General features: G+C 37.3%; 1 protein-coding gene and 1 pseudogene across 1 annotated transcript; one reads left to right on the top strand and one right to left on the bottom strand.

The window, feature by feature from the left end:
• Window positions 1-620: 620 nt before the first annotated feature.
• LOC125660442 (elastase-1-like) lies at window positions 621-13,511 on the bottom strand. The gene is made up of 7 exons (XM_048892273.2): window positions 13,332-13,511; window positions 10,809-11,103; window positions 6,217-6,280; window positions 5,826-5,943; window positions 2,423-2,578; window positions 2,188-2,318; window positions 621-899 (listed from the first exon to the last, which is right to left on the bottom strand). Exons 1-7 carry the CDS (start codon window positions 13,390-13,392, stop codon window positions 741-743), a joined length of 984 nt encoding a protein of 327 aa, XP_048748230.2. The 5' UTR covers window positions 13,393-13,511; the 3' UTR covers window positions 621-740.
• A 5,082-nt stretch (window positions 13,512-18,593) lies between these two features.
• LOC125660098 (uncharacterized) lies at window positions 18,594-25,586 on the top strand (annotated as a pseudogene).
• Window positions 25,587-26,176: the final 590 nt, after the last annotated feature.

Genomic DNA, 26,176 nt, shown 5'->3' with positions numbered 1-26,176 from the left:
GTTAACGCCACCGTCGAGGACAGCAGACGTCGAACAAATTTTGACAAACTCACTTGAGCCTTCGGCTCAGGTGAGTTAAGAAAAGATAACCCCAGCAGGATTCAAATTCAAAATACTCTACGTTTCAGTTTTTGAAACAGATATTTTAAAAAGTTTAAGATAATATTTGATACATTAGTGTCGTATGTTTGGACTTTGCGCATTTTGTAGTACCCAATGGAGAGAAGAAAAAAAAGATCAGAAAAGTACACATTTTCTTATTTCTGGGTCATCTTTCCATTTTTTTAAAGGAAGCAGTACACTCATTACAAGTTTCAAATTCAGGGAGAAATGTCCCAGAAACAACTGACTCAATTAAAAACGGGTGTAAATTATGAGAGGGTTTTTCCCGTCATATTCGTCGTATTGCTATATTTGGACATATATTCTGTTAAAACCAGCACTATTTCAAGATACATTTACTCATTTTAAATTTCCAAAGAACCCAAATAATGATAATAATTTGAAGAATAATCACAAATCATCCATGGAATCTGCAGTTCTTGTGTGCCCAGATTTCTGCCGAAACCACATCTAATGCGCCCACTTTCTTTACAAATAACTAATGAAAACATTGAACATTGTCATTTGTACAATTTAATGTAATCTTATTAGTAGTAACAAGTTTTAATTACAGATTCGCTTATTTCAGCAATTGCTTCTTGGTTGTTATCAATCAGCAGATGTACTTCGGTATCTTGTTATATATTGGTATAGCTCTTTATCCAATCTAAATATGCAGACACACGCACAAACACTCCGGGGTTGTTTCCCGGATCCATGGCATTGGCCAGAACAGTAACTCCAACCTGTACGGATTCTCCATCTCGCTCACATATAAGAGGTCCCCCGCTGTCGCCCTACCAAAGAGAGTTCAATATTAGATGGTTACATGTACGTGTAACTTACTAAATCAATATGGAATTTTGCAGAGTCGAATAATTCTAATGATCTCTTTCTAATTATATTTGCGGGGGCATATTTGGCATCACCATGTTGTCGAGCAATAGAGGTCATTTACACACTGGTGTGCCTACTAAGTATTAAGTCTTGTGAGGAAATTAATTCTACCGTTATCCTTTGCACAAGATGAGATAGACTGGCATACTGACAGACGGACATGTGCAAAGCAATATACCCCTCCTTGTACGAAGAGAGGGCATAAAAAGATGCGGTGATTACGTCTCAATATGAGTTTCATATTTTTGATGGGACGTAAAACAAATAAAAGAACTGACTAGTATAACACGAATTTCTCACAATGAATTATTTCCACTAGTGTTGTAATGCATGAGGATGGGGAGAATGGAGTGTACGCCTATAGAAGAGTTGGACATGACTGGATCCGCCCATGCCTCATATTCCAGGTGTGAACAACTTTAATCTATGCTCTGCATGAGCATATTTGCGTAATAATTTGAGAAATTGCATGGGTTTTGAGAAGACAATTTAAAAAAAAAAAAATTATGATATATTCTTATGACAAGCCTCAAACTTCAATAGGCATTCCTGCCATGACCCCGTGGTTTGAACAAACACGGATTTTCATTAGAGAAGAATAATTTCACACTTCTGGACCTTTTATGTTCACTCAACCCGAATTTCACTTTTACCTAATCATCTTCCCTTCAGAGGAGTGTGACTCTTTATTTGAAACAATTTAAATCCCTTTTTCACAAGGATACTTTGTATTATCCGGTTGGTTGAAAATGGCATAGTGGTTCTTAAGAATAATCCGAAAATATGGAAATCAAAGAGGAGATCTGAGATACAGAGAGATGGCGGTCAAACAATAAAAAAACCTGTTTAATAATTTAGAATTCAGCTCAGGTGATGTTCTGCTCTGTCCAGAGAATATCTATATAATGCATTCTGATCTATTTAGACAGTATCGATATAGTTCATTCTGATCTGTCAAGACGGTATTCATCTATTCAGGTCATTTCTGATCTGTCCATACAGTATTTATTATCCCATTCTGATCTGTCCATACAGTATCATGTGGTCCATTCTGATCCTTCTATACAGTATCGATCTGGTCGATTTTGATATATACATAGAACTCTTGACAGAACATACTTCTAGAAACCCTCACAAATGATATACTTTTTGTACACTTATAAAATGTTATAAACCAAAACCTCTTACAGAACATATCCCTTTGTTTTGATTGTAGGCACCAGCACACAGAATGTACGTCATATCGAATACTTCACCACACTCTTCGGAATCAAATATAGGAAGGTCGACAGTGAGCGCTACGTCGCTCCCTGGTCCATCTATAATTCGTGAAAGAAATAATGACAGTCGATAACAAATGCTCTTTTAAGCGTGATCAATAACATCAAATGCATTTCATAAGTTGAATAGATATGGAATTTACTATTGCTTGTACAGCCCCATCCTTGCGCTTTGCATATTGTACCGTCCTGAGGATAATTGCTGTCCGAGTTGAGTTTGATTTCCTGAATATTTGGTCCGTAAGATACCGCCTCTTTAAGTTGAACGATGGCAATATCATTTTTACCTTCGGTTGCATCTGAGTCAACAGTAAGAATTCTTTTAAACATATGAATGTATATTCTACCACGATTATTGCAGACATCAAAGAAATGCCACGTTCATTATTCTCTAATACATACACATTAATCAATAGATTATCAATACATCTCTCAAAACATCATCTGAAATATAAAAATATCTGCTGACGCCTCAGTTTTAATATTTCAAAACATCGGAGGTTATTTTGCATCATCCACGAAAACGTATACTTTATTTCTTAAATCATTATTTGAGAAAGGATGAAGTGAAATAACCATACACTAACGGCCCCCAATATATTCATAAAAATAAATTTATTCGTTTCATCTTGAAATTTACATGATTCCCCTCATTATCATTTAGATAATACACGGTGCATACATTCGGCACAGACATACCTCCGAGTTTAAGCTTGGGGTTTCCTCATTAACTAACATTCTCGGGAATTTGGCCCCGCCCATACTTTACAGTCTGGAAATGTCATGTAGGCCGTGTTTATATATCATCAAAACTTTTTAATTTCGAATTTTGAATTTAGAAATTGAATTGGGCAGTTGTGTTAACTATACTTCAGTTAAAAACTTTGGACATTTGGACTTACAGACTAGTATAATCTACTAATCAGGTCAGTTACTAATTATGTCAAAGAATTTATGCATAGAGTGAGTGAGTGTAAGAGTAGTATTATTATTTTATTTCTATTTATTTCATAATGAGTGTATTGCTTCAGAAATCTGAGTAATATACATGTTTGAATTAATTAATAGATATACACCAGACCTACATGTGCATATAGATCCATTCGGATTCTAATACCAAATATTTGGCAAGAGTGTGTTATTTATTGTTTAAGTGGTGTTTGGTACATGTATGTTTGTCTCGCCATTACACATGTGTGTTCTGGACAGGTTCTTAGTTTTAATATATTAAGTAAAATTTGATTATTTATAATGTTATCCCTAATGATGTGATTTGATGAAGAAAAGACGATTCTATTTGAATTATTTCTTTGTCATGTCTGTCCGTGATTTTATGTCGTGTGTCATCTGTAATGTGTTCATGTCAAAATGTTTGTTATTACTTGTAGAATCTTTGGATAATCTCTTGATAGTCTTTGGATGATGTTATTCTGATTGTGATAAAATAAACCTTGTGACCGGTGTGGTTTTCTGAGTTATCACCTGATAACATAGTTATAATCTACATTGTTAACAAGAATGATATACTGAATTGAGAAACAGTGTCTACAGACGATGGTGTAGAGAGTTTGTACCATATGTATGTATTTAGTATCACAACAAATAAATGACATGCATTTAAAAAAAATATCTATCACTCATGCAGCATATACGAGGGCTGTTCGATATGTAATGTGTATTGTTCGATATCTCAAAAACATTTGACTCAAATAGTGACATGAACATTACATCCCTTCAAAGTATTCTCCGCAGTTTGAAATACATATGATAATTTCAATCTCTGAATCCATTTCTGAAATGCGTCACAGTATGCTGATTTAGGTAGATTTCTGAGGCACTGACTGATGGCTGAGCCATGGGTTTGTCGGGACTTGTAACAATGACCAGATAAGAACTTTTTAAGTTTTGGAAAAAGGAAAAAGTCGCATGGGGCTAGATCTAAAGAGTACGGTGGCTGTGGCAAGACGGTAACCTTCTTCGACTTCAAAATTGCTTCACAAGCTCAGATGTATGTGATGGAGCATTATCATGAAGTCGACGAACATGCCTAAATCCTGACACAGGGCGTCGTTTATGATCATATTTCTAGATTTTTTTTAGTATAACATCTCGGTAATACCGACCTGTATTACTTTTGCCCTTCGGCACCGGAATTTGTATCAGATGAGAAGAATATGCTATAAAGAACCTTCTTTGTGCTCATGGTTCTTTTGGTACAGGCCTTCTACCGTGTTTAGTTAGCCATATTTTGTTTCCAAATTTTCTTACTGGTTCGAAATAGTGAACCCATGTTTTGTCATCAGTAACAAAGTTTGCAAATTGTCTTTGACTGAATTTGGGAAACATTTTGAGCAATTGCTTAGCGGTTTGTACTCGTACCCGTTTTTAGTCATATGTCAATATATCCGGTATCCATCTGGCAGAAATCTTTCGTACTTTAAAAATACGCTTCAAAATGAAATGCATCCGCGATAGCGATATGCCAACAGCTTTGGCAATATCACGAATCGTGTATCTGTCATCACTTTCAATTATTTCCCTGACTTTTAAGACATTTGCCTTGCCTGTTACAGTCACAGGTCGACCAGATTTTGCTGCATCTTTGACGGACTCTGTGCCAGTCAGAAATGTCTTTCTCCACCTACGAACTGTCTCATAATATACTAGTACCTTATCAGATCCATAAATTTCCCTCAATTCAGTAAAAATCTGCATTACCGAATGGACGAGTTTTGTGCGAACTTTTATATAATCTCTAATTTCTTCAATATTCTCAACCCTTTTCCCAACCATTTTTACAACAGTGGTCAACGACTGGCTCTATTGAAATGACTATAACTTTAGAACTATGTTGGAAAGGTATTGAATAGAGCTATTCAAGAGTATCATCATTCACGAAATCGTGCAAAGCGATTTCGCACTGTGGTACAATACACATTACATATCAAACAGCCCTCGTATATTCAGTGAAAACCATGCATAGCTTCCATTTAATAAACAAAATATCAGGATTCTAACACAATTTAAAATGATCGAATAAATAATATCACGTGTTTTGCAAACGCTCTATTCATAATCCTAAATTGAATGTTGTCCTTCGTATTTAGACCTGCCCACCTTGTTAATTGTTATTCGTGGAGTGAAAGATGAAAATGCTTGTTATAGCGTTTTAAAATCAGTCGCTTTTTCGGCATTTCTCATGACAGAAAAAAACCCAAAAGGGTTATATTAAAACTATTCAAAAATAATCGTCTGTGGTGCCTTTGTATAAAAGTTTAACTTTTGTACAGTAGCATTGGTTTTGTTGACCACGGAGAAAGGGGCCGAATCGAAGCGCTATTTCTCCTCATTCTTTAAAGGTAACAGCAGCAAAAAGGTTTTTGAATGCGGCTGCATCTAATGTGGCAGTCTATCTTATGAGTATACGTGCTACAAGGTATTTCTTACAATAACTTGTATATCATCGTTAACTCAAGAATGCACGTACTAATAAGATGATTGCCATTCCCTGAGCTAACACCCCTCCAACGCCTTTCTGAATCCTACCTGCATTGTATCCTGGGTGTATGATAATTCTATCTATCCCTACGTACTGACTCGTCTGGGTAGCAGCTTTTCTGAACCACAATAGCTTATCTATCCATGTTTTTCTACCCCCTGATTGCTGAAAAAGTATAAGCGATGATCGTTAAGACGCTAGCATAGGGTTCCTATATGTAATCTTTAATTGATAAAACCATGTTCCTTGGCGTATTATTTGATAAAAAAAGAAAGTTTCCATAAGGTATATTAAGGATATGAAGACAATGCATTAAACTCCAGATCTGAATTAATGACACCGAGTGGTAGAGCTATTTGTTTCAGTGATAGATAGTTGCTGATCTTTCTCGGCCGTGGCGTTAAAACGTCGCTTCAACGTGATTTTAGTTTTACTAACCTTTAAATTAACTGTTCCTAACTTTAACCTCCACAATGATGGATCCCTGAAACTACTACCTGTTCTAAAAAGATAACAAGAATTGAGAAAACAATAAAGCTTGCATTTAAGTAATTGTGATATCGAACGATTGGCCAGATACTTTTTAAAAATGACACAAAATATTGGCGCCTCAACTCTTTGTTTGTTGTTGTTGTTTAGTTTTTTTCTTTGGGGGGGGGGGTGTTTTTCGTACTTGCTAATATCATTACTGTACAGAACCAGGATGCACTAATGGAGAATGATTTAGGATGAAATTTTCAAATCTATAACATAATCTTAAACCCTTTCATGTTTCCAAGCAAAAGTATATTAGATACAAAGTAATCATAGAAAGATAAAAAACATTACCCGCGTTTTTAAAATTTTGGCACGTTAGAAATGGACAAGGATGGTTTGCCGCTAAACCATTAGCACATACTATACTATGTCTTATATATTGAAAATATACTGAAAAGAAACTTTCAGCTGTAAAAAAAAAAGTCTGAGTATTTTATAGAGACCATTAGTACTGTATACGTGTACATGTAGCAAATTAAATCGGTACATGTAAGATGAATAACGTACACCAATATGTATTCAGTAACCGATCTAATTACAATTAGCTGTATTCAGTAACCGATCTAATTATAATTACCTGTATTCAGTAACCGATCTAATTACAATTAGCTGTATTCAGTAACCAATCTAATTATAATTAGCTGTATTCAGTAACCGATCTAATTATAATTAGCTGTATTCAGTAACCGATCTAATTACAATTAGCTGTATTCAGTAACCGATCTAATTACAATTAGCTGTATTCAGTAACCGATTACAATTAGCTGTATTCAGTAACCGATCTAATTACAATTAGCTGTATTCAGTAACCGATCTACCGATCTAATTATAATTAGCTGTTTTAATACGCATGGCTTCTTACATGTCGCGCGAATCGGTAGTGTATTTAAAAAGTTAATTTTATTTGCATTGAATCAGTAACATTGAAACTGTGCTAATTAATAGCAGTGTGGGGTCTGGGCTGGTCCAGCTCACAAATGGAAAGTGACGCGAAACACCATCTCTCTTTTCCAGGCGTAGTGATCGCTGTGTAACCATTATGGCTTGCCAGGATGGAATGTTGTGTCCATAGCTCCACCTTCCCGTGGCACCCCTTGTTCTCACAAAGATTGTTATGGGTTCGACCGATCTTGGCGGTATAACTGAGCCAGGTAGACTGCGCATTCAACCCTCGTTGTAAACCTACCTAGGAGAAAGAAATATCTAATGTCAAAACCCGGGCAGATGGAGCTCGACAGCCTTGGCAGAAACCCAGGATTGCAGGACAGTCTTGACGCGTTATAGACCCTGGATCCATTGTCGCCCGATCATCCAGCAATCATGCCCGGCCACTCCACTGCCTTTGTGAGAAGGATAGGCTAAGGAGTAAACCATACAAAAATCCGGATTGGAGCACCAAAGGCAGTCGGATCAACTACTAGTCGCCCTTCTGTCAACTCCTTCAGCCTAGCCGATTCCATATGAAAGGTGAAGATAACAAACAGTGATCAATCTCATAACTCCTACAAGCAATACAAAATAGATAGTTGGACAAATACGGATCCCTGGACACACCAGAGGTGGGATCAGGTGCCTAGGAGGAGTAATGCCCCGCATTCCCTTGGAACTCGACAGTGCGGTAGAGGGGGGGGGGACCCGTCTGGCCAGCACAAGGTCCCCATACACAGTTGCCAAGACAAGAGTTATAAGTCCTTGCTCGACTGGCGTAGGGTTGGACAGTACGGGTTGTCTTCGACGGTGGGAGGGACCATCATAGTCCTAATGGTCAGCTACCGCCTGCCTCAAGCCGGGCAGTGATTGGTCAGTAAGGTGTTGACCCGTCACGGTCTGCCTGCTTCAGTGGGTGGCTCGAGTTTAAAGTCCTTTAGCTCCACAAGCAGATCGTCAACTGCACACAAGGCAAAATACGACAATTGAGGTTACTACTGGACTTCATATAAAAAGCTAGCTGCAATAATGTAGCCCTCTCTGATTTTTTTTTTTTTTTTGGGAGAGGGCTACAACTCCTTAGGATCTCCGTAATGGTGCAAATGCGGGAGTGATTCACTCCCGCAACATTTGCGCTCATTCTAAACATTTCCTGACTTTCTTTACGTAAATAAAATGATATTCTATGTTTCTTAGTCAATATATAAATTTACAACCTGCAACTTTAGATTTGTGAGGCTCTATTCTACCGTTTTCAACAATTTCGATAAATTCCAATTTCTCGATTCATATTTGTGCGCCATGTTTGATGTACTGAAGTTTCAACTTCCGGTTGTCAAGTCATTTGCATATGCCATATAAGGTAGTATTTACATCAATGGACAAGTATGGAGGCGAAATCTATTTCGTCGGTATTGAAAAGGTTTGAATTTAATATCAAGTTAAAAACCGAACAGCAGAGTGTAAATTCTTTCTGCAACAATATGATTTTCCTTTCTTTGTCGAAGTGGCTCGAGTAACTACATTTTCGCGCTGATTGTCAATGTTTAGGCCTTTCATTAGATCCACCTACGAGATCTCGCGATAACAAGCATGGCGGAGCAGACGAAGAATTTTGCATGCTGTACATTATATTTAATGAAAAACACCTTTATTAGACATACCCGAGCACAAAGTTGGTACTCCTTTCGGTGTAAACAACATTTGGGACTAATACACAGAGTTTATTATCGGTTATTCATAAAATTATTTTGCACCATTACGGAGATCCTATGGAATTGTAGCCCTATCCCGAAAACGTCAGAATAAAAAAAATTGGATAGGGCTACATTATTGCAGCTAATAAAAAGCTTGTAGACACTCAATGCGAGGGGACACCCCGCGGGATACCCAGCGGAGCTCTTGTTTAGAATACTTACTAACTATATACAGAGAGAAAGAGAGGGGTGTACTCTTTATTTGCGCAGGTGACCAAATGTTTTATAAGCAACTGAACATCTTCACAGACTCAAGAGTTGGTGATATCATAACCGCAGACAAGGTATTGACAAATGTCGCTATAAAAATATCAGACTATTATTCAATGATTCTAAAGCGAGTTGGTCTAACCAATCAAAAAGAGACAATTATCAAGTATGAAATTTTAAAATACAATTAATTCCAAATTGAAAAAAGTCGAAGGTTACTAGGGGAATGATGCAATTTATTATTAGTGGATTTTTAATCTCTAATGGTTGCTACAGGCCCTATTGGCTGCTGGTTAGGGCTGCTCGCTTAGTGGTACATGTATTAAATCGGTAATTATTGTCACTACATGTATATATTACTATTAAGGAAAATAAAGTGCACCGACAGGGCATATGGTACGCACGTCAGATGTTTATTCATTATAGAGAGATAAAACTACATGACACAAAATCATGTCAACCTTAATTGGTGCAAAGATTGCACCAATCTTTGCTTTTGGGTCTGAGGTCCAAGACACGATGTAGATACGTGTTCGATATCAACAACGCAAACTCGACATCGTATCGATAAGTGCCACTCTGGTAATCACCTACCTTTACTGGCTATATTGTGTCGATATCGTATCGATAAGTGCCACTCTGGTAATCACCTACCTTTACTGGCTATATTGTGTCGATATCGTATCGATAAGTGCCACTCTGGTAATCACCTACCTTTACTGGCTATATTGTGTCGATATCGTATCGATAAGTGCCACTCTGGTAATCACCTACCTTTACTGGCTATATTGTGTCGATATCGAATCATGATCGTTTTTGTAATTATGATTTGGGCGAAAATAAACTGAACTGAACTGATTTAAATTTTGATATATAGTCCAATCATGTTATGGTGTAAAAGGATGCAACTTTGGGTATCATTTGATAATATGTATGTAACTTATTGTTGGAGGGGATACGTTAGTTTATCTTTAACTTGATGCTGAATAGTTGATGATTTTAATAACATAATTATGTATCTTCCAAATTGTGTTTTTAAAAAGTTTTGTTGAAGTTAATGGCCAAACACACTTGATGTGTTTATTTATGATACATGTACAATGTTTAGATTAAAATATTTTCTTTGAAAAGACAAAATGTCGCGAATTTAAAGCGTTGCAAAAAGGTCGTAGTGCGCAAAATCCCCCATGGCCATTTTTAAAAGGTGGCATGTATGCTAATCCAAAAATAATTTTAATGATAATTGCACTGTTTATATTTTTAAAATAATAAAAAAAAAAAACATCGCTAGTTACAGATGTTAAAAGGAATAACATAACTAAATAGTATTTAGCTATAGACAGCGACCAATGTAAACATTATTTACTAGCAATTGCCGATTTCATACTTGCTTTCCTCGCTACGTTTTGGTATTTACATCGCTATTTGTATGCACTACGTATACTGGCTAAAACATATAAGACTCGCAATATTCGGCAAACGAACTATTAGAATGAATTGCTATAAGCACAAGAAAGACAAAATACATATAATTTTGTATATTTTGGAAACTTGCGATGTGTCTTTTAAGTTCTCAATCACAATCGTTATACTACTTACGCAGTTGTCCCATCAAAGCAATGAGCGGCTGTCAATGCCCATCGTTCATTAACAAGACTTCCTGTACAAAATTGACTTGGTACTACAAAAGGTTCTGTAGGGTCCGGGTCGGGTTTACTCGTTGTTGTTGTTGTTGTTGTCGTTGTCCTTCGGTCAAATGAACGAAATATACTCCGCCTTCCACGAGTTTGTGTAGTGCTGTAACCAGCCACAAAGGTGAGATAAGGCGCTTCGCCGTCCTGAAGGGGAGTGCCTCCGATGATACGACGAACTCGTGACAAAAAGTGTTCATCACCTTCTCAAATGAAATACAAATTCTTCTTTCATTTTTTTATTTTTTTTTTTTTTTATTTTTTTTTTTTTTACAATTTTTGGCATCGATTTTAAACTTGCGCTTTATTAAAGCTGAAATCTTGATAATTTTTCTCAATTTATCGTTTGGCTTTAATATACAAAAGGCAAAAAGAATACACAGTTGTGTAAAAAAGGAAAGTATGCCAATTGATTAATACCTGACGCTTTTAGAATAACATTATACAAATAATTCAATCAGATTTCTAAGTACATTTAGCATCGCTCTGTTGTAAATGTGTTGCGTGTTTTAAAATCCTATTCTGAACTAGAGTTCAAACGCTTCTTAACAAATTTTATAGTAAATCACAAACTATGACTTACATCAAGCATGTTCAATTGAGACTATTGTTCTATGCGCAAAGATAGTCAAAAGAACCACACTTTCAATAAAAATTCTATTGTCCTCCTGTTGTCAATGAAGCATATTTTACGTATAGGGTTTAATTACGCAATGTCAGTAACATCAATACGAAATACAAATGTAGTACGTGCGGGGAAGATTACACGAAAATCTTGTAATCACGTATCTATAGAGTAAGTAACCTCGTGCATAAATTTGAAGATGGGTGGCTTTATCGAGCCGAGAACCCACAGAGGGACAAATATCAAAGTTAAAATTGAAACTCTCCAGAAAAAGAAAAAATTGCATTCTAGTTTAAACAATCAATTCATAGTTTCCAAAAATACTTTTTCGATGTGCCCATTTCAAAGGAACGTTGAAACAATCCTACTTAAAATCACCTATCCGCGAAAAACGCACAGAATAACAGTAAATTTGACTTTTCCAAGCAGATTTTTATATGGAGTGGGCCAAGTCTCTATTGTGAACTATGCAAAATATGTTAGTACATGTTCAGGAGTAATATGTTTTGTAAATAAAAGTATGGAGACTTGGCCCACTATATGAAAAAACTTACTTCATGTGTATAACTTTTGTCGTATTATCAAGAAATTTTCTATGTCCATGACGGGTGACTTTAGATAGCTTGAAATTCGGAAATTCTTCATGGGATGGATAGTCGAGGTGGTATAGCGGCAGTCTCACTGACGTTTTTGGACAAGCCAAGATTGCATATCTGTGGTTCGAGTACCAATTTTTCCTACCTATTTGTTTTCTTATTAATGAATAGACTTCCCAGAATTATTTGTCTCTGACATTTTATGCTAAGTTTATGCAGTCTTAATGACGATCACAGGTAATAGATTCCAACATGCAGCTAGTGAATAAATTTAAACAAGTATAAGGCCTCCTGTAAAATATGGATGTTGTTGTTAATTGAAGAGATCATGACAAAAGCCAAATATGCAACCAACTGGTGCACAGACTGTCTAAAAGGCACAGTGAACAACAGTTCAGTACAAAAACACATCAAATGTCTGTTTCTGCCCCATTTATATTTGCTGGGAAATCTAACAGGAAATGCGCGTTCTGTAAAACAAGCCTCAAAGTTGTACCAAAACAGGCGAGAACTGATGCCTTTATCATATTCAGTATATTAGTATCAGTAGGTTGTAAATGCTGTTCAAAAACATTTGTTGGGGGGGAACTGAATCCAAATCAAGCATTAATACTACACCATACAGAAAACACTATTCCACAATTGATTTACACCCCAAAACATGTGAGGTTTCTCATTCACATCAGTTAATATGTCAATGGAAATAAGGAGAACATATTGTTGGATGTTGCGAGCATATATGTAATGCCATTTGGTACCTTAGGTACGCCAGGCATCAGTGTATTTATGTGTGTGTTAAAAACCGCTTAATGTCTGATATACATGATGCTGCCTGTGAAACAAATTCTGATGATGATTTTGATTAAATATCCTTCTTTGAAGTATGATCTATATATTTGTTTTAATTCTAGATACATGTATTTTGGACAACGTTTTAGTATGGTACTGTATCTATTGAGCCTACAGATACCCTTAATGGGGATTTTAAACTCCCGATTAGCGACCTATGCCCAATCATGAATAGGCTTATTGTTCGCCAAGTTCACCCATCATCTTTCCACGTTTACAGAATTCAATGCATTGTTATTGAAATATATGCAGAATTTCAATTACGTGTACAATTAATTCTAAAATTGGTACCATGGGTTAAATAGGATTAAATTTTAGATCTGATGACATACATGACTTTCTTATTATTTGAATATTTTACCTTTAGCGGTGATACATCCCAAAGAAAAAACGAAAATGAAATTGAGGATTTTCATCGCCATAACCCCCCTGAACTTCACCAGGTAATATTACAATAAACTTAAAATATAGTGTAAACTTATGGATGTTTAATTTTCCGACAAACTAATGACGTAAATTTTTCTGACTTTTCATCAAAATTCACCATATGTTACATTTGAGGCGAAGAATTTCAAGTGTTTTTGGTTATCCCACAAAATGTACTTTCAGGAGATCTTATCATGGGCATACGTTTTTCCAGAGGCATGGAACGCGGTGTGTATTTTTATCTATGCCCTCCCTTAGTCATTAATGTTCAGTATTAATTTCTACATGTGATGCAGCTGTCCTACATGAATTTCAGATGCATGCATGATCTAGCAAAATCTTCTCTAGGCAATCAAGCATCACTGCAAGCATAATTCAGACGGAAAGTCAACGGGGTTAGAATTCTATCCCTGTAGCTCTATTTGTAAGTACGAAATGCACCATTCGTTCAATGTAAATGTTAATTGGGTTGAACGTAGAAATGTTAAATGTAACTTGACAATTGCGATACTTATCAGACTTGTTCTGACTGTAACGGGGACTGTTACAGATGTCCCCGTTACATATGTTTCTCAAACATCCCCCATTTAAAAACTGGCGTTATTGTGCTTCTGCACCATCGCATAGGTCCTTAATCTGCATAATTTTCTTTTTAAAAAGTTCAATATCTTAATTTTGTTAACAAAATGGAAAAATTCAATCTATTTTTCATTGTGAATGGGGCAGAATATTGGGCCGTGAAAGGTATCAATAAATTCTTCTTTTTTTTTTCATAATTGTCAAATTGGGCGGGGCATTTATGTCCTATGGACAGATTTCTATTTATTAAGTAGTCCGACTTTTTTAAATACTTTCCTGATTTTCGTGTAAAGGCCTATGCAAAATGCTAATGATGTCACCTTTTGTGATATAAATTTATCAAATAAAGCATATTTTTGAAATTATTTGTTTCAGTATGGATAAAGAAACAAACACTCCAGCGAAGACAATAGTCCCAAAATATTGTATCACCTGCACTGGATTGCCAACCAGACTGATTAGTATCTTTGGGAACAAATCTAGAAGACAACAATTTGTTGAAATATTAGAAAACACTATAGGCATCAATTAGTTAGATTTTGAGAACACTGGTAGTGAGTTGTTGATTTGTGAAAAATGTTATAAAACTGTGTCAAACTATGCTACATTTAGAGAAAATGTCTCATTGAATTATAGAAATTTTTGTAAAAACATACGAAAGAAGATGATTATTAGTAGCAACACCAGAAAGGGCGAGAAAACCCAATAAATGTCAAAGGATTTCTGTAGCGGAACAAATAGCAAAATCTGTTTGAAAACTATGCATAAATTCAACAAAATAGACTAGATATATCTGACATTGAGTGCTTTGAATCAGAAAACTCAGCAAATGATGGATACCGTGATACTGAGCATCTTCAGACATTTTTCATAAAACTGGATAGTTCTCTGAGTGAAATTAATCAAAAAGGTGAAACTGTTTTACAAGAGAAGAATCCATGTGAGTTATTGAATGGTTTTATTTTCGAGAAGGCTCTGGGAGAATTACAAACAAAAATTCCTTTTTTATTTGACGACTCTCTTGAATATTCAGGGGAAAAGTGAACTAAGATCTTATGAGAGAGTGACAATGGCTACCATGTATACAATGATAATGCAGGCTAGAAACAAACAATCTTCTGCAATTCAAAGGGTGTACACGGCGCTTGTGATTAGAAGTCATGCTGATGATGAAAGGTGAAGATAACGAACAGTGATCAATCTCATAACTCCTATAAGCAATACAAAATAGATAGTTGGGCAAACACGGACCCCTGGACACACCAGAGGTGGGATCAGGTGCCTAGGAGAAATAAGCATCCCCTGTCGACCGTAATGCAGTGAGTATATATTGCTGAGTTGTTCATTTAAATGCGTGTCTTTTAATTTAATCCATATATAAAGCATATGCTTCTCATTTGTCTTTCAAATAAAAGGCTAATTCTTTTAATGTTCTTTTTTAATTAGCTACTACAGAGACTGAATAAAGCTCACATTACCCTGTCAACAAGTTCAAAGTAACATTTCATGGATGAGTTAGAAAAATACTGTGATGAAAAAAATTGTACACAGTCTAGCAATTGGAAAGGATGGTAAAATAAATTGAGACAGTTTAGATTTCAGGGTTGCTACACACGAAATTCGAATGAACGTGAAAGCCAACGATTTTCATGCATCTGACTTTACGCCAGATAGGATGTATTGCTTGTAGGAGTTATGAGATTCATCGATGTTCGTTGTCTTCACCTTTCATAGGATAGATCTTTCCAAATACAGTGATAATGGGAGTATTGGAAATTCCGATGTTGTTACAGTTGAAAACTTTCTGGCGTCTTCAGAGGAGAAGAAAATGTACAGAGAAAGCTTGAAAACCATCCTAGCACGAGAAATTGTTGCATTTTTTAAACAATTCTCATGGATGAAAATGTGCATTCCAGATCACATACTCCATGAATTATCTAAAGAAATGTCACAGAAGTATACTCCTTTCATCATGCCGATACTCTTTAAAAAAGTAAAAGAGATTTCATACCCAAATTGCATCGACATATTATCTTCATACACGAGTCAATTGGAGGATTGGTATACAAGAGTTGGTCGAGGTTGACTACAGTTTTTATACGCTCGTCTTAAGACGGGACGTATTATGGTATGGCGTTCATGTCCGTCCGTCTGTTAGCTTTTTCGTGTCCGACCCGTAACTTAAATACTACAAGGCCTAGAATCATCAAACTTTGTCTGTAGATACATCTTGGGTAGAAGGTGTGTCGCACATTAAAACCAGGTCACTATGACCTTTCATTAAGAAGATATCCGTCTGTCCGTCCGTCTGTTAGCTTTTTCGTGTCCGACCCGTAACTTAAATACTACAAGGCCTAGAATCATCAAACTTTGTCTGTAGATACATCTTGGGTAGAAGGTGTGTCGCACATTAAAACCAGGTCACTGTGACTTTTCATTAAGAAGATATGGCCATACATGGCAAAAACTTGTCCGGCTCATAACTTGAAAACTATTAGACCTAGAATCACCAAAATTGGTCAACTAATGCATCTTAGGTAGAAGGTGTGTCGCATCCTACTTTAAGGTCACTGTGACATTTAATTAAGGTGATATAAAAAATGTTTTAATGGGTACAATCTATACTGTTAACAATATGTGACGGGCGTATCATGTGCCGTGGCGGTGCACTTTATTTGTTTTGCTTCTGGCGTTCTGTTCAGGTTACCTTCTTCTGTTGGTTAGTGTTTGTATTTTTTGATGCTGTTTGTATTAACCCTTGTTTTTAAAGAAAACTAATTTAAATAGATTTGCTTTCATGCGTTTTAAAATTTGAATGATTGTTGAAAGTAAAGTATACTGTAAACCAACTCTAATTCGTGATGACAATTTCACATTTTGTCTACCATGGATTGGTTTTGAATAATTTTGGCAATTATCATCATAACTTTAAAAAGAGGTGAAAAACTAGTTCGCAACAAGAAATATCCATAATATCAATTTTCGCATGAAATTTGCTTGCTCAGAAATAAAAGTTAGTTTACAGTAATAATAAATATGGAATAATTGTAATATGATGATATTCGTGATGATTTCAGACATTACGTTAAATGATAATAAGAGTTTATTAATGGTATGATGATGGTAGGATGATGCAGACATTAGCTGCTACGAATCTTTGTATGTTAAACTTCAATATAATTATGTACAAATCTAATGGTATGTAGCGCCAATAAGATCGAGGATAAATCACAAACACATACGAACGTTGCAAATTCGCGCACTTTAATAATGATACCCGGACGAGAAACAATGATACAAATAAAAGACGCCCGCTGGTGGAAGGACTAATTCCGGAGAACATCATTGGCTGGTGCTACCATTTTCCCCTATTTGTTCTGCTAAAAGGCTACATCTTAGAACAACAGTTTAACAACACATGTAATACTAAACTACTATATGAAAAGACACCTTCACTGGGTACACTACCTTTAGGTGTCGGGGAGTATTCTGCCCCATTTACGCTACATATATATAGTCAACATAGTACGAAAAAAACATTTTGTCAGTACATCACAAAGTCAGAGTATCTCTGAAGAACTGAGTGTTGTCGTTGCGGTCTGGCTAAGGGAAGCACGTTCTCGTCTGAGGGCAGGTCGGTATTTTGTTGCTGAATGCTGGAAACATTATTATGGGTTGGAGGTTCAGACTGGTCATCATTTATGCATTTGTCAACGGTAATTAATAATATGACGTGTGGCGTTGGAATAGTTGATATATCTTTAGGGATGAATGATAAAGCAGGCGTACCATGGATTATATGTAAATTGTTGGACTCTTCGTCAGACGAAACATTGGTTGGCTTATTTGTTTTATGCAGTTGCAGGGGGTCATTGACGGTTAGTACCTTATAACATTCTGAAATTTTTACACGATATGAATTTTGGCGTTGTTGTGAACCCGTGAATTTACGTATGTTGCACCAGGGATAGTCAATGTTTACCACGAGGTATCGTGTCTCGAGACTTTGCTTTGTTGAGGTCACAAAGGACGTAAACAATATCTCCCACATACAGATCACGTGGTGATTTATGGAAGGGACATTTAGCTTGTTCGCTATGAGGATGGTTCTTCTGTCGAAGATAATTCTGAGATAGGATTAGGTCCTGATCCACAAGTGGTATCTGAGTGTTCGAAAACTGATCCCTTTGCGACCGTATTTCACAAGCAGGCGGTTCTCTTGTTTCTTATTCGTGTATTTAGACGTGCTGTGATGAACACAAGAGATACACGTGAGACTACGTTTTTTGACGGGTCAAACCAGAGTATTTCTTCCCCTAATTTCTGAACTGCCCTCTCTGCCACGGGGTCCTTGTTCAAGTTTTTGGGACGCCCAAGTTCAATGGCCCTGCGGTGTTGTGCAAGGAGGTCGTCATTTACTAAGGCCTTGAATCCTGGAGCTGGATCTGTTCTCACGCCAGCAAAAGGATCATCAAGAGGGTGGACTTCGGCTAGCAGCTGAATGATGACATCACGTAGTTTCTGGTGCCGTTATGTATTTAACAATTTGGTAAAAGTATATGAAGTTACACTTTCTCGTAAGACAAATATCATCTGAGACTGATGTTCACGTCTAAGTATGTCAGCAGAAAAGAAAGAGCCGACGGTTGTTGGTGGGTCGGAGGAACTCTGTTTCAAGCAAAATTTTGGCAATCTCTGTAAGGAAGCACATTGGTAACCGATTCTATGGCTTTGTCCAAGTCCAGAGCATGGAAATATCGGCTGACGACACAGCTGGTGACTAGAGGGATGTTTAACGATTAACAAACCATCCTTTGAGTTTGAAGCGACATTGAGATATCTTTTAACATCCCGCACATTTGTGACTGAGTTCCCTGACGCAGATGAACAGCATTACGACGGATATCAGATCACTCAGACTGGGTTGAAAGCAATGCTGTTCTGTTTGTGAAAGATAGTTTTGTAGATCCTTCTAGCGACGGTGTGTCGCTGTATTTCAACAGGTGACAATCTGTATTGGTAAACACAGTAATTCCAATGAGTACCTGACATCGGGAAGGGCGAATAGAAATGTCATTGTTTTTCATCAATGGTATGCCAACTAAAACTTCACTGTCGAGAATTTCTACAACAAGTCACTCAAATTGTAGCTTTTGGTTGTCTCTAGTGAAAGTGAGTCTTGTTTCGCCTATGACTTTGAAATATGATGACCCGTTTGCTTGATGGGTTGATTGTGAGCTGCGGGTTACTATAGCATTAAGGTAAATAGCAGCAGAGGCCCGCATCATGTTCCCTGTCGAGCCACTGTTAATAGTAAGTCTTACAGTATGGTGTCCTAGGAACACATCAAAGTACGGTGACCGCCTTACTTGAATACGATTAGTTGGGATAGGCTGCGGGTCCTCATCAAAATCTATTTCATCACACATGATTAACTCGTCATGACCATATATTTCAGATATGAATCAAGCGTTGGCCATGAAGTTACGGTCCTGTGTTGGTAAGAACGCACATTTGCTGAGAAAGTGTTAGTCTGGTCTTCCTGCTGAATTACACAACGAGCATGGACTGTTGTTGACTTTGTACTAAACTACACTGAGGCTTTAGGAATCTATTGACAGAGGCTCTCATTGACTTGGCATCTTCCCTAGTGTGCAGTTCGTTGAGAAGCGAGTCCAGGGCGGGTGAAATCTCGGGCTTAATCGAAGCAAGTGCTCTTGCACGTAACTCTGTTCCATACCTTTGCTTGACCAGCCTGAGGAGATCAGCGTGAAAAAAGCCTAAATCATGTTAGAACCACAAAATTTTCAAGGGACGGACTAAACTCCTCGTTGTCATTTAGAGTTTCACCATGATGAGTGATTCCCATATTCTTCCGAAGGCTGTGAGAAACAAATCTTCAAGACGCTCGTTTGGGTCATAATGAATAGCATCAAACTCTAAAGTGAGCCCAAGTGGTTTGGAAGCCATAATGAAAGCGAATAGCTTGCCAGATTTGATCTATTGATGTGGAATTTTTGACAATGGTATTCCTAGATGTTGTAAGACAGTAGTTAACTATTTGGTCCAACATTAGTTCCAATATGTTTACCTTTTGCTCCTTTGTAAGGCAACTCGCCTCGGGTACATTTTCGTCGTCATTGCTGAATTCTCGATACGGAGTATTCTTTGTTCTTTTTTTCCCACCAGGTCCCTGATACAAGAAATGGGCCGAACTTTTTCTCTAAAGAAAGAGTATATATCAAGTTCTAACGCCAATTTTCGAACGAAGTTACTGTTTCAATCTTTGTTAGGCACCACTGTTTCGGTGCACGGTGGGTGCTCGCCATGATGGAATGACAAGTAGATTCCGAGTCACAATATAGGCACGAAAACAGAATGTGTCCTACCATTCGCAGGTGCCCACGTTAACAATGCAGTTACGGTGTGACTTATCTGTTGTTTCTTGAAAACGTGGGTAATGTTTCGCTGCCACCACGCCAATAAGATCGAGGATAAATCACAAACACATGCGAACGTTACAAATTCGCGCACTTTAATAATGATAACTGGACGAGAAACAAGCATACAAATAAAAGACACTCGAAGGTGGAAGGACTAATTCCGGAATACATAATTGGCTGGTGCAGAAGATATCACTTCTTATTCAATTTCTAATGAAATTGTTTTCAGGTGAGGAGTCTCCTCAAATTAAGGTACATTGTACCAGTTGGTGGGGACCAGTTGATACGAGAACGACTGCAGTAGGCTAAAATGCTGTGATCTGGTGTCCATACCAGTTTTGAAAGATTTGACAATCTCTCTCCAACGATAGTTGAAGTTTTCCACACAATACAGGGTTTCTTCGAGGTACACATTAAGAATAGGGGCATATTCATTAGTGTACATCTTAATTCCTTAGTAATTGTGAATAATTTATTCAACAATCATCAAATATAGCGCAGATTCAAGTTTGTTAAAAATCATGGTCCCGAGGATAGGGTGGGGCCACAATACGGGATCTCAGTTTTATATGCTGATATATGTAGAAAATATCTTTTAAAATATCTCATCAACTATTTAAGGCAGGGCTTTGTATTATATACGTTCCTTACTGCAAGACCTTTCACGTGATCTAATGTTGTGTGATCTTATGACTTTGATCTGGAAATTTGACCTACTTCTAATACAAATATTGATATACTTGTCATTTCAGATTGTTAGAGATTATATTTGAAATTGTGCTATGTTTAATGCGAGTTTAACATCAGGATTAAAAGAGTGGCTGTAACAAATGTTAGTAGGAAAAAGCAGCTAGAATTTGTTCCTATGCAAATGCTCCACATTAAAGTGAAGGTTGCCAAAAGTATGTTGTTTCACACTACCTGTATCTTCTTTTGCAGAATGTATGAGAGGACCAGTCCTCTCAGATTTTGGACTTCAAAGTTAACATAAAAGCAGTGAAATATTGGTAAAAGCTCCTGTTCAAAACGGATATGCCAAATGGAATTTGCGCGATACAAATACCTATTACCATGCTTACTGTTGGCAGATCAATTCAAATAACCCTTAATAAATTACAAGTAACTGTTACAAGGCTTGACCAAGTAATTGTTGACATTCAAAATTCCTGGCTGTGTTTTCTTCAGTATGTCTTCCTAATTTGGAATTTCATGGATGCGGTAAAAGAAGGCGATATCTTTCGAACAAATGTGTGTTTGAAAACTATGGTTCTTTTATTTTTCTGTCACTCACAGCTATTAAAATATATGGCAGAAGGCATTGACTACATTCAGAAAACTGAAATTCTACTCTCTCCAAAAATGTTTTATTTTAAAAAAACGTCTACGTGAGAAGAAACAAATCCTTGCTGTGGCCTTCTATGCGACATATAGATATATTGACGACGTTTTATCTATTAACAATACTAATTTTCCTCCATATGTCGATTCGATATATCCCCGTTTATTCGAAATAAAAGACACCAGAGTCATCCACTTCTGCTTCATACTTAGATATTTTATTGAAAATAGATATTAACGTCAAGCTATCAACACAACTTTATGATAAACGGGATGATTTCAGCTTCTCCATCGTTAACTTCCCATATTTATGTAGCAATATTTCATTTTCACCTGTGTGGTCGGTGGCCTAGTGGTTAGGCTGTCAGACTCTTGACCGAAAGGTCGTGGGTTCGAGTCCTGGCCACGGCAGGGCCGACGTTGTGTTCTTGGGAAAGGCACTTTACACGAATATCCTCACTCCACCAAAGTGTAAACGAGGTACCTGGCTTTCGACAGTGAAAGATATTGTTAGGATGTTAGTGCTCTAGCGCCTGTAACGTCAGCTTGCACTGCATGCTTCCAAGGAAGCTGAGAAAATTCTAGATTGATATAAGGTCTGTCGGGGTAATAATGTACAGTGTATTGTAAAGCGCTTTAAGCAGCATACGCTGGAAAATCGCTATATATAAAAAACCAATTATTATTATTATACATCTCTCAACTGATTCGATACGCAAGAGTTTGTTCTGCCAGTTTTTAAATCGAGGCAGGATACTGACAAACAATTTGATGGTGCAGGGGTTTCAACAGTCTCGTTTAAAGTCAGCATTTTGCAAATTATGTGGTCGTTATAACAATCTAGTTTGCCAATACAACCTATTATTGGGTGAAATGCTGTCTAACGTGTTTCATACCGATTGTTAGACCGTTTTTGGCACACTAATTTTGACTACGGATAACTCCGTTTACCTGATCAAGATATAGGGGTCACGGCGGTTGACAAGTGATGCTAACTCCTCTCGACATCTGATCCCACCTCAGTTATGTCCAGAGGTCCGTCTTTGCCCAGCTTTGTATTTTGTATTGCTTATAAGAGTTGTGAGATTGATTACTATTCGTTATCTTCACCTTTCATGAAAGTGAGAGCTGCATCATTTATTAACAAAAGTGGACGTATTGGAATAAACAAAGTAGCATTTAAAAGTTATACGGTACCAATTTTGATGCACCAGATGCGCATTTCGACAAAATAATGTCTCTTCAATGATGCTCAAGCCGAAATTTTGGAAATGCTGCATATATTGAAAAAAAGAATCACGTAAAACTTTTGAAAGAACTCATTAAGGGACTTGGTTTCAATAAAACGGAAAATTCTGTTGTTGGAATCTCTAAAGCAGCACCAGTGATTGAATCTTTAGTCCACCACTTTGATGAAGAAGCAGGAATCGGTGAGATGAAGACGACACACAAATCTAGATCTTTGGAAAAGGACCTAAAGGTTACGTTGGAGAAAAACAGAGAACTGTGTCCTTTTAGTAACAAAGGGATTACTCTATATTCATACAAAAGAATAAATGTTAATCCTGTTAATACCATAAACAGGGAAAATTTTCAACAGGTTGTATTGAGAACAGCACAGAGATTGCGTAGGAGCAACATTTCCTACCACAGAGGCGAAGATGCAAATGATGAAGATAGTGGTGAAAGTGATGAATCAGATGATGATCCGGATTCTGTTTGTGTGAATTTTAATCACCTATGGATAATGCCTGACTAACCAGTAATCCACATTTAATACTTGTACTTCGGATGAGACCGCAAAAACCGAGGCCCCGTGTCACAGCAGGTGTGGCAGGATAAAGATCCCGCCCTGCTCAAAGACCGTAAGCGCCGAGCATAGGCCTAAATTTTGAAGCCCTTCACCGGCAGTGGTGACGTCTCCATATGAGTGAAAGATTCTCGAGTAGGGCGTTAAACAATATTCAATCAATCAATAAATTTAACACTAACTATTCGATTCATTTCTCTATATATCCCAAAGTCACTATTTTGAAAAACCATTGATTGGTTATTATACATATATAGGACTCTAAAGTGTGATGGGACTCCAAAGTGCGATGGTCTGCGCCAAAACCTGATGGTGTGGTACGCCAAAGTGTGATGGGACTCCAAAGTGCGATGGTCTGCGCCAAAACCTGATGGTGTGGTACGCCAAAGTGCGATGGTCCATTCTCGTGCGATAATGTGATACGCAAACGTGTGATAGTGTGAGACAAATCCGCCAAAGAGCGATGGTGTGACACACTGAAGTCCGATGGTACACATTAACATGCGCCAAAGTGCGATAGAGTGACACGCCGAACTTCGATGTTATGCAAAACTGAATGGACACAAATGTTTTGGTACAGAATGTACCAACCGCGTGTGGTTTTACCAAAATATCAATGCAAAATAATAATAATAAATAGAAAGGTGAAGATAATGAACAGTGATTAATCTCATAACTCCTATAAGCAAGACAAATTAGAAAGTAGGGCACATATCCCCTGGACACACCAGAGGTGGAATCAGGTATCTAGGAGGACTAAGCATCCTCTACCGACCGGTCACACTCATCGTGAGCCCGTATGAACTTATTTCATTGCCATTTAGTTGTGCTATAAAACAAAAAAATTTCAAACGCGAAATCGTATAGAATGTTTTGCATTATTTAGCATTATATAGCACCCCCACCCCCACCCCCGGAATTTATTACTTGTACATCACATATCATAAATCAAAGCATGTTCGGGCGAAGCAGGTCTGTCGGCAAGAAATGTTTTTTTTGTTGTTGTTGTTCTCGCAGTCCTCAACAGTGTAAACCTTGCCTTTGCTGTCGTCCATGTCAATCTTAATTATGCATGCCTTCCTTCAATATACCGAAGACGTTGGTGCCAGCAGAAATAATCTTCGTTGGGAGCCAACTAACGTTGCATTTCTTTCGTTTGATTTTGAGAGAAGTTACGAATGTCGTCATAATAACGTGACGTCACAAACGTTACCGAATTCTCTCATCACCGACTTTGGCGTGGTGCACCTATACGAATTACGGGCAATCGCACTTTGGCGTGCCAGACCATCACACTTTGGCGCAGCGTGCCTAAAGGAGAGGGATCATCGCAATTTGGCGTGACAATCGCACTTTGGTGTCCGTAATGTCAGCAAACCATCGCCCTTTTGTGCAGACCATTGCACTTTGGCGTGACCATCGCACTTTGGAGCGACCGTCCCACTTTAGAGTATCATGTACTATTTTCATAATTTCTTTTGGTTATAACCCAAACTTTTATTACCATTCTGATATAATTCTATTTTTGTGAAATCATTTTATTTGATAACAGATTAAGAATTTCAGCATGATGCAAAACTCTCAGAGACTTAGTAATTTCTTTTTCATCCGCGACGACCGTTGCCACGATTACGCCGGATGATGTCATAGCCTGTTGGTACAAGTTCCTTCACTACAGCCTCATCAACAGATGACCCAAGCCAGGTTTCAGTGACGGCAATTAAATCTAGGTCTTCGGATACTATGCAATCACATACTGATAAAGATTTGTTCTTTACAAATCTACAGTTAATGGCAGAAAGTGAAAACGGTTTTGATGACGGTTTTTTATCCACTAATGAAAGTTGTTTAATTGTTCTTGTTCTTTGTCTTTTTGTGGTTTTACCCATATCAATAATACAATGTGTGACGTGTGTGGGAGTCTTAATCGTTTCAGAGTTCTGTTCTGAAGCAGCAATTTGCAAGATGTTATTCAGATTCACGCCTAACTGCTGGTTACCCAAGAGCTTCAGTGAATTAAACTGACAGACGTGGAGCAGGGTTATTCGTTCAATGTAAATTCAGAATTTGTAAACTTTTAGTGACGATTAAATTACTGTATAGATGGTAATTATTCACTACCGGAATTTATCATTTCTGTTTCTTTATGACTTTGACCAAATTAAACATAAATAAAGGTAATGTAATATTTATGATAAAGTAGTGAACTGTGGTCCCCGAACATAAACAGTTTGTTCCTCGTTCTACAAATCCTTCAGTGATAACGTGAACTAGTCCGAACTATCTGACGTTTTCCTGGCTTTTTTATGATTTTGATATTTACCGTGCCAGGAAAACGTCAGAACCGGCGCCATTACGTAAACTGCAACATCAGATATTTCGGACTTAACGTGAACCACCTACATCATCAACTGTGACACTGTTCTCCCACTAAAACTACATTTCTTAGCTTATCTTTACACCTTAAAAACGGATTCGAGATACAATTCATAATCTGAATCAACATCTATCGTGGCCAGGTGTGAAAATTTACACCCAATATCAAAATGCAATGAACACATACATCAAGTTTAATCATGTCGCAGCTCACTCCAACGATTGTAAAGTAAA

Source organism: Ostrea edulis, chromosome 9 (genome assembly GCF_947568905.1).
Source record: "Ostrea edulis chromosome 9, xbOstEdul1.1, whole genome shotgun sequence".
Lineage (NCBI taxonomy): Eukaryota > Metazoa > Mollusca > Bivalvia > Ostreida > Ostreidae > Ostrea > Ostrea edulis.
Note: the sequence above shows the minus strand (reverse complement) of the source record. Positions and strands in the feature narration are given on the sequence as shown.

Bases quoted from the DNA above. Each gene is read 5' to 3' on its own strand.
- LOC125660442 (XM_048892273.2), bottom strand. From the start codon at position 13,392: ATGGCGATGAAAATCCTCAATTTCATTTTCGTTTTTTCTTTGGGATGT. The intron at 11,104-13,331 runs GTAAAATATTCA...TCATTTGAGAAG, and splicing joins GGGATGTATCACCGCTAAAG to GTGATGAACACTTTTTGTCA. The intron at 6,281-10,808 runs GTAAGTAGTATA...TTATCTTTTTAG, and splicing joins TGCTTTGATGGGACAACTGC to AACAGGTAGTAGTTTCAGGG.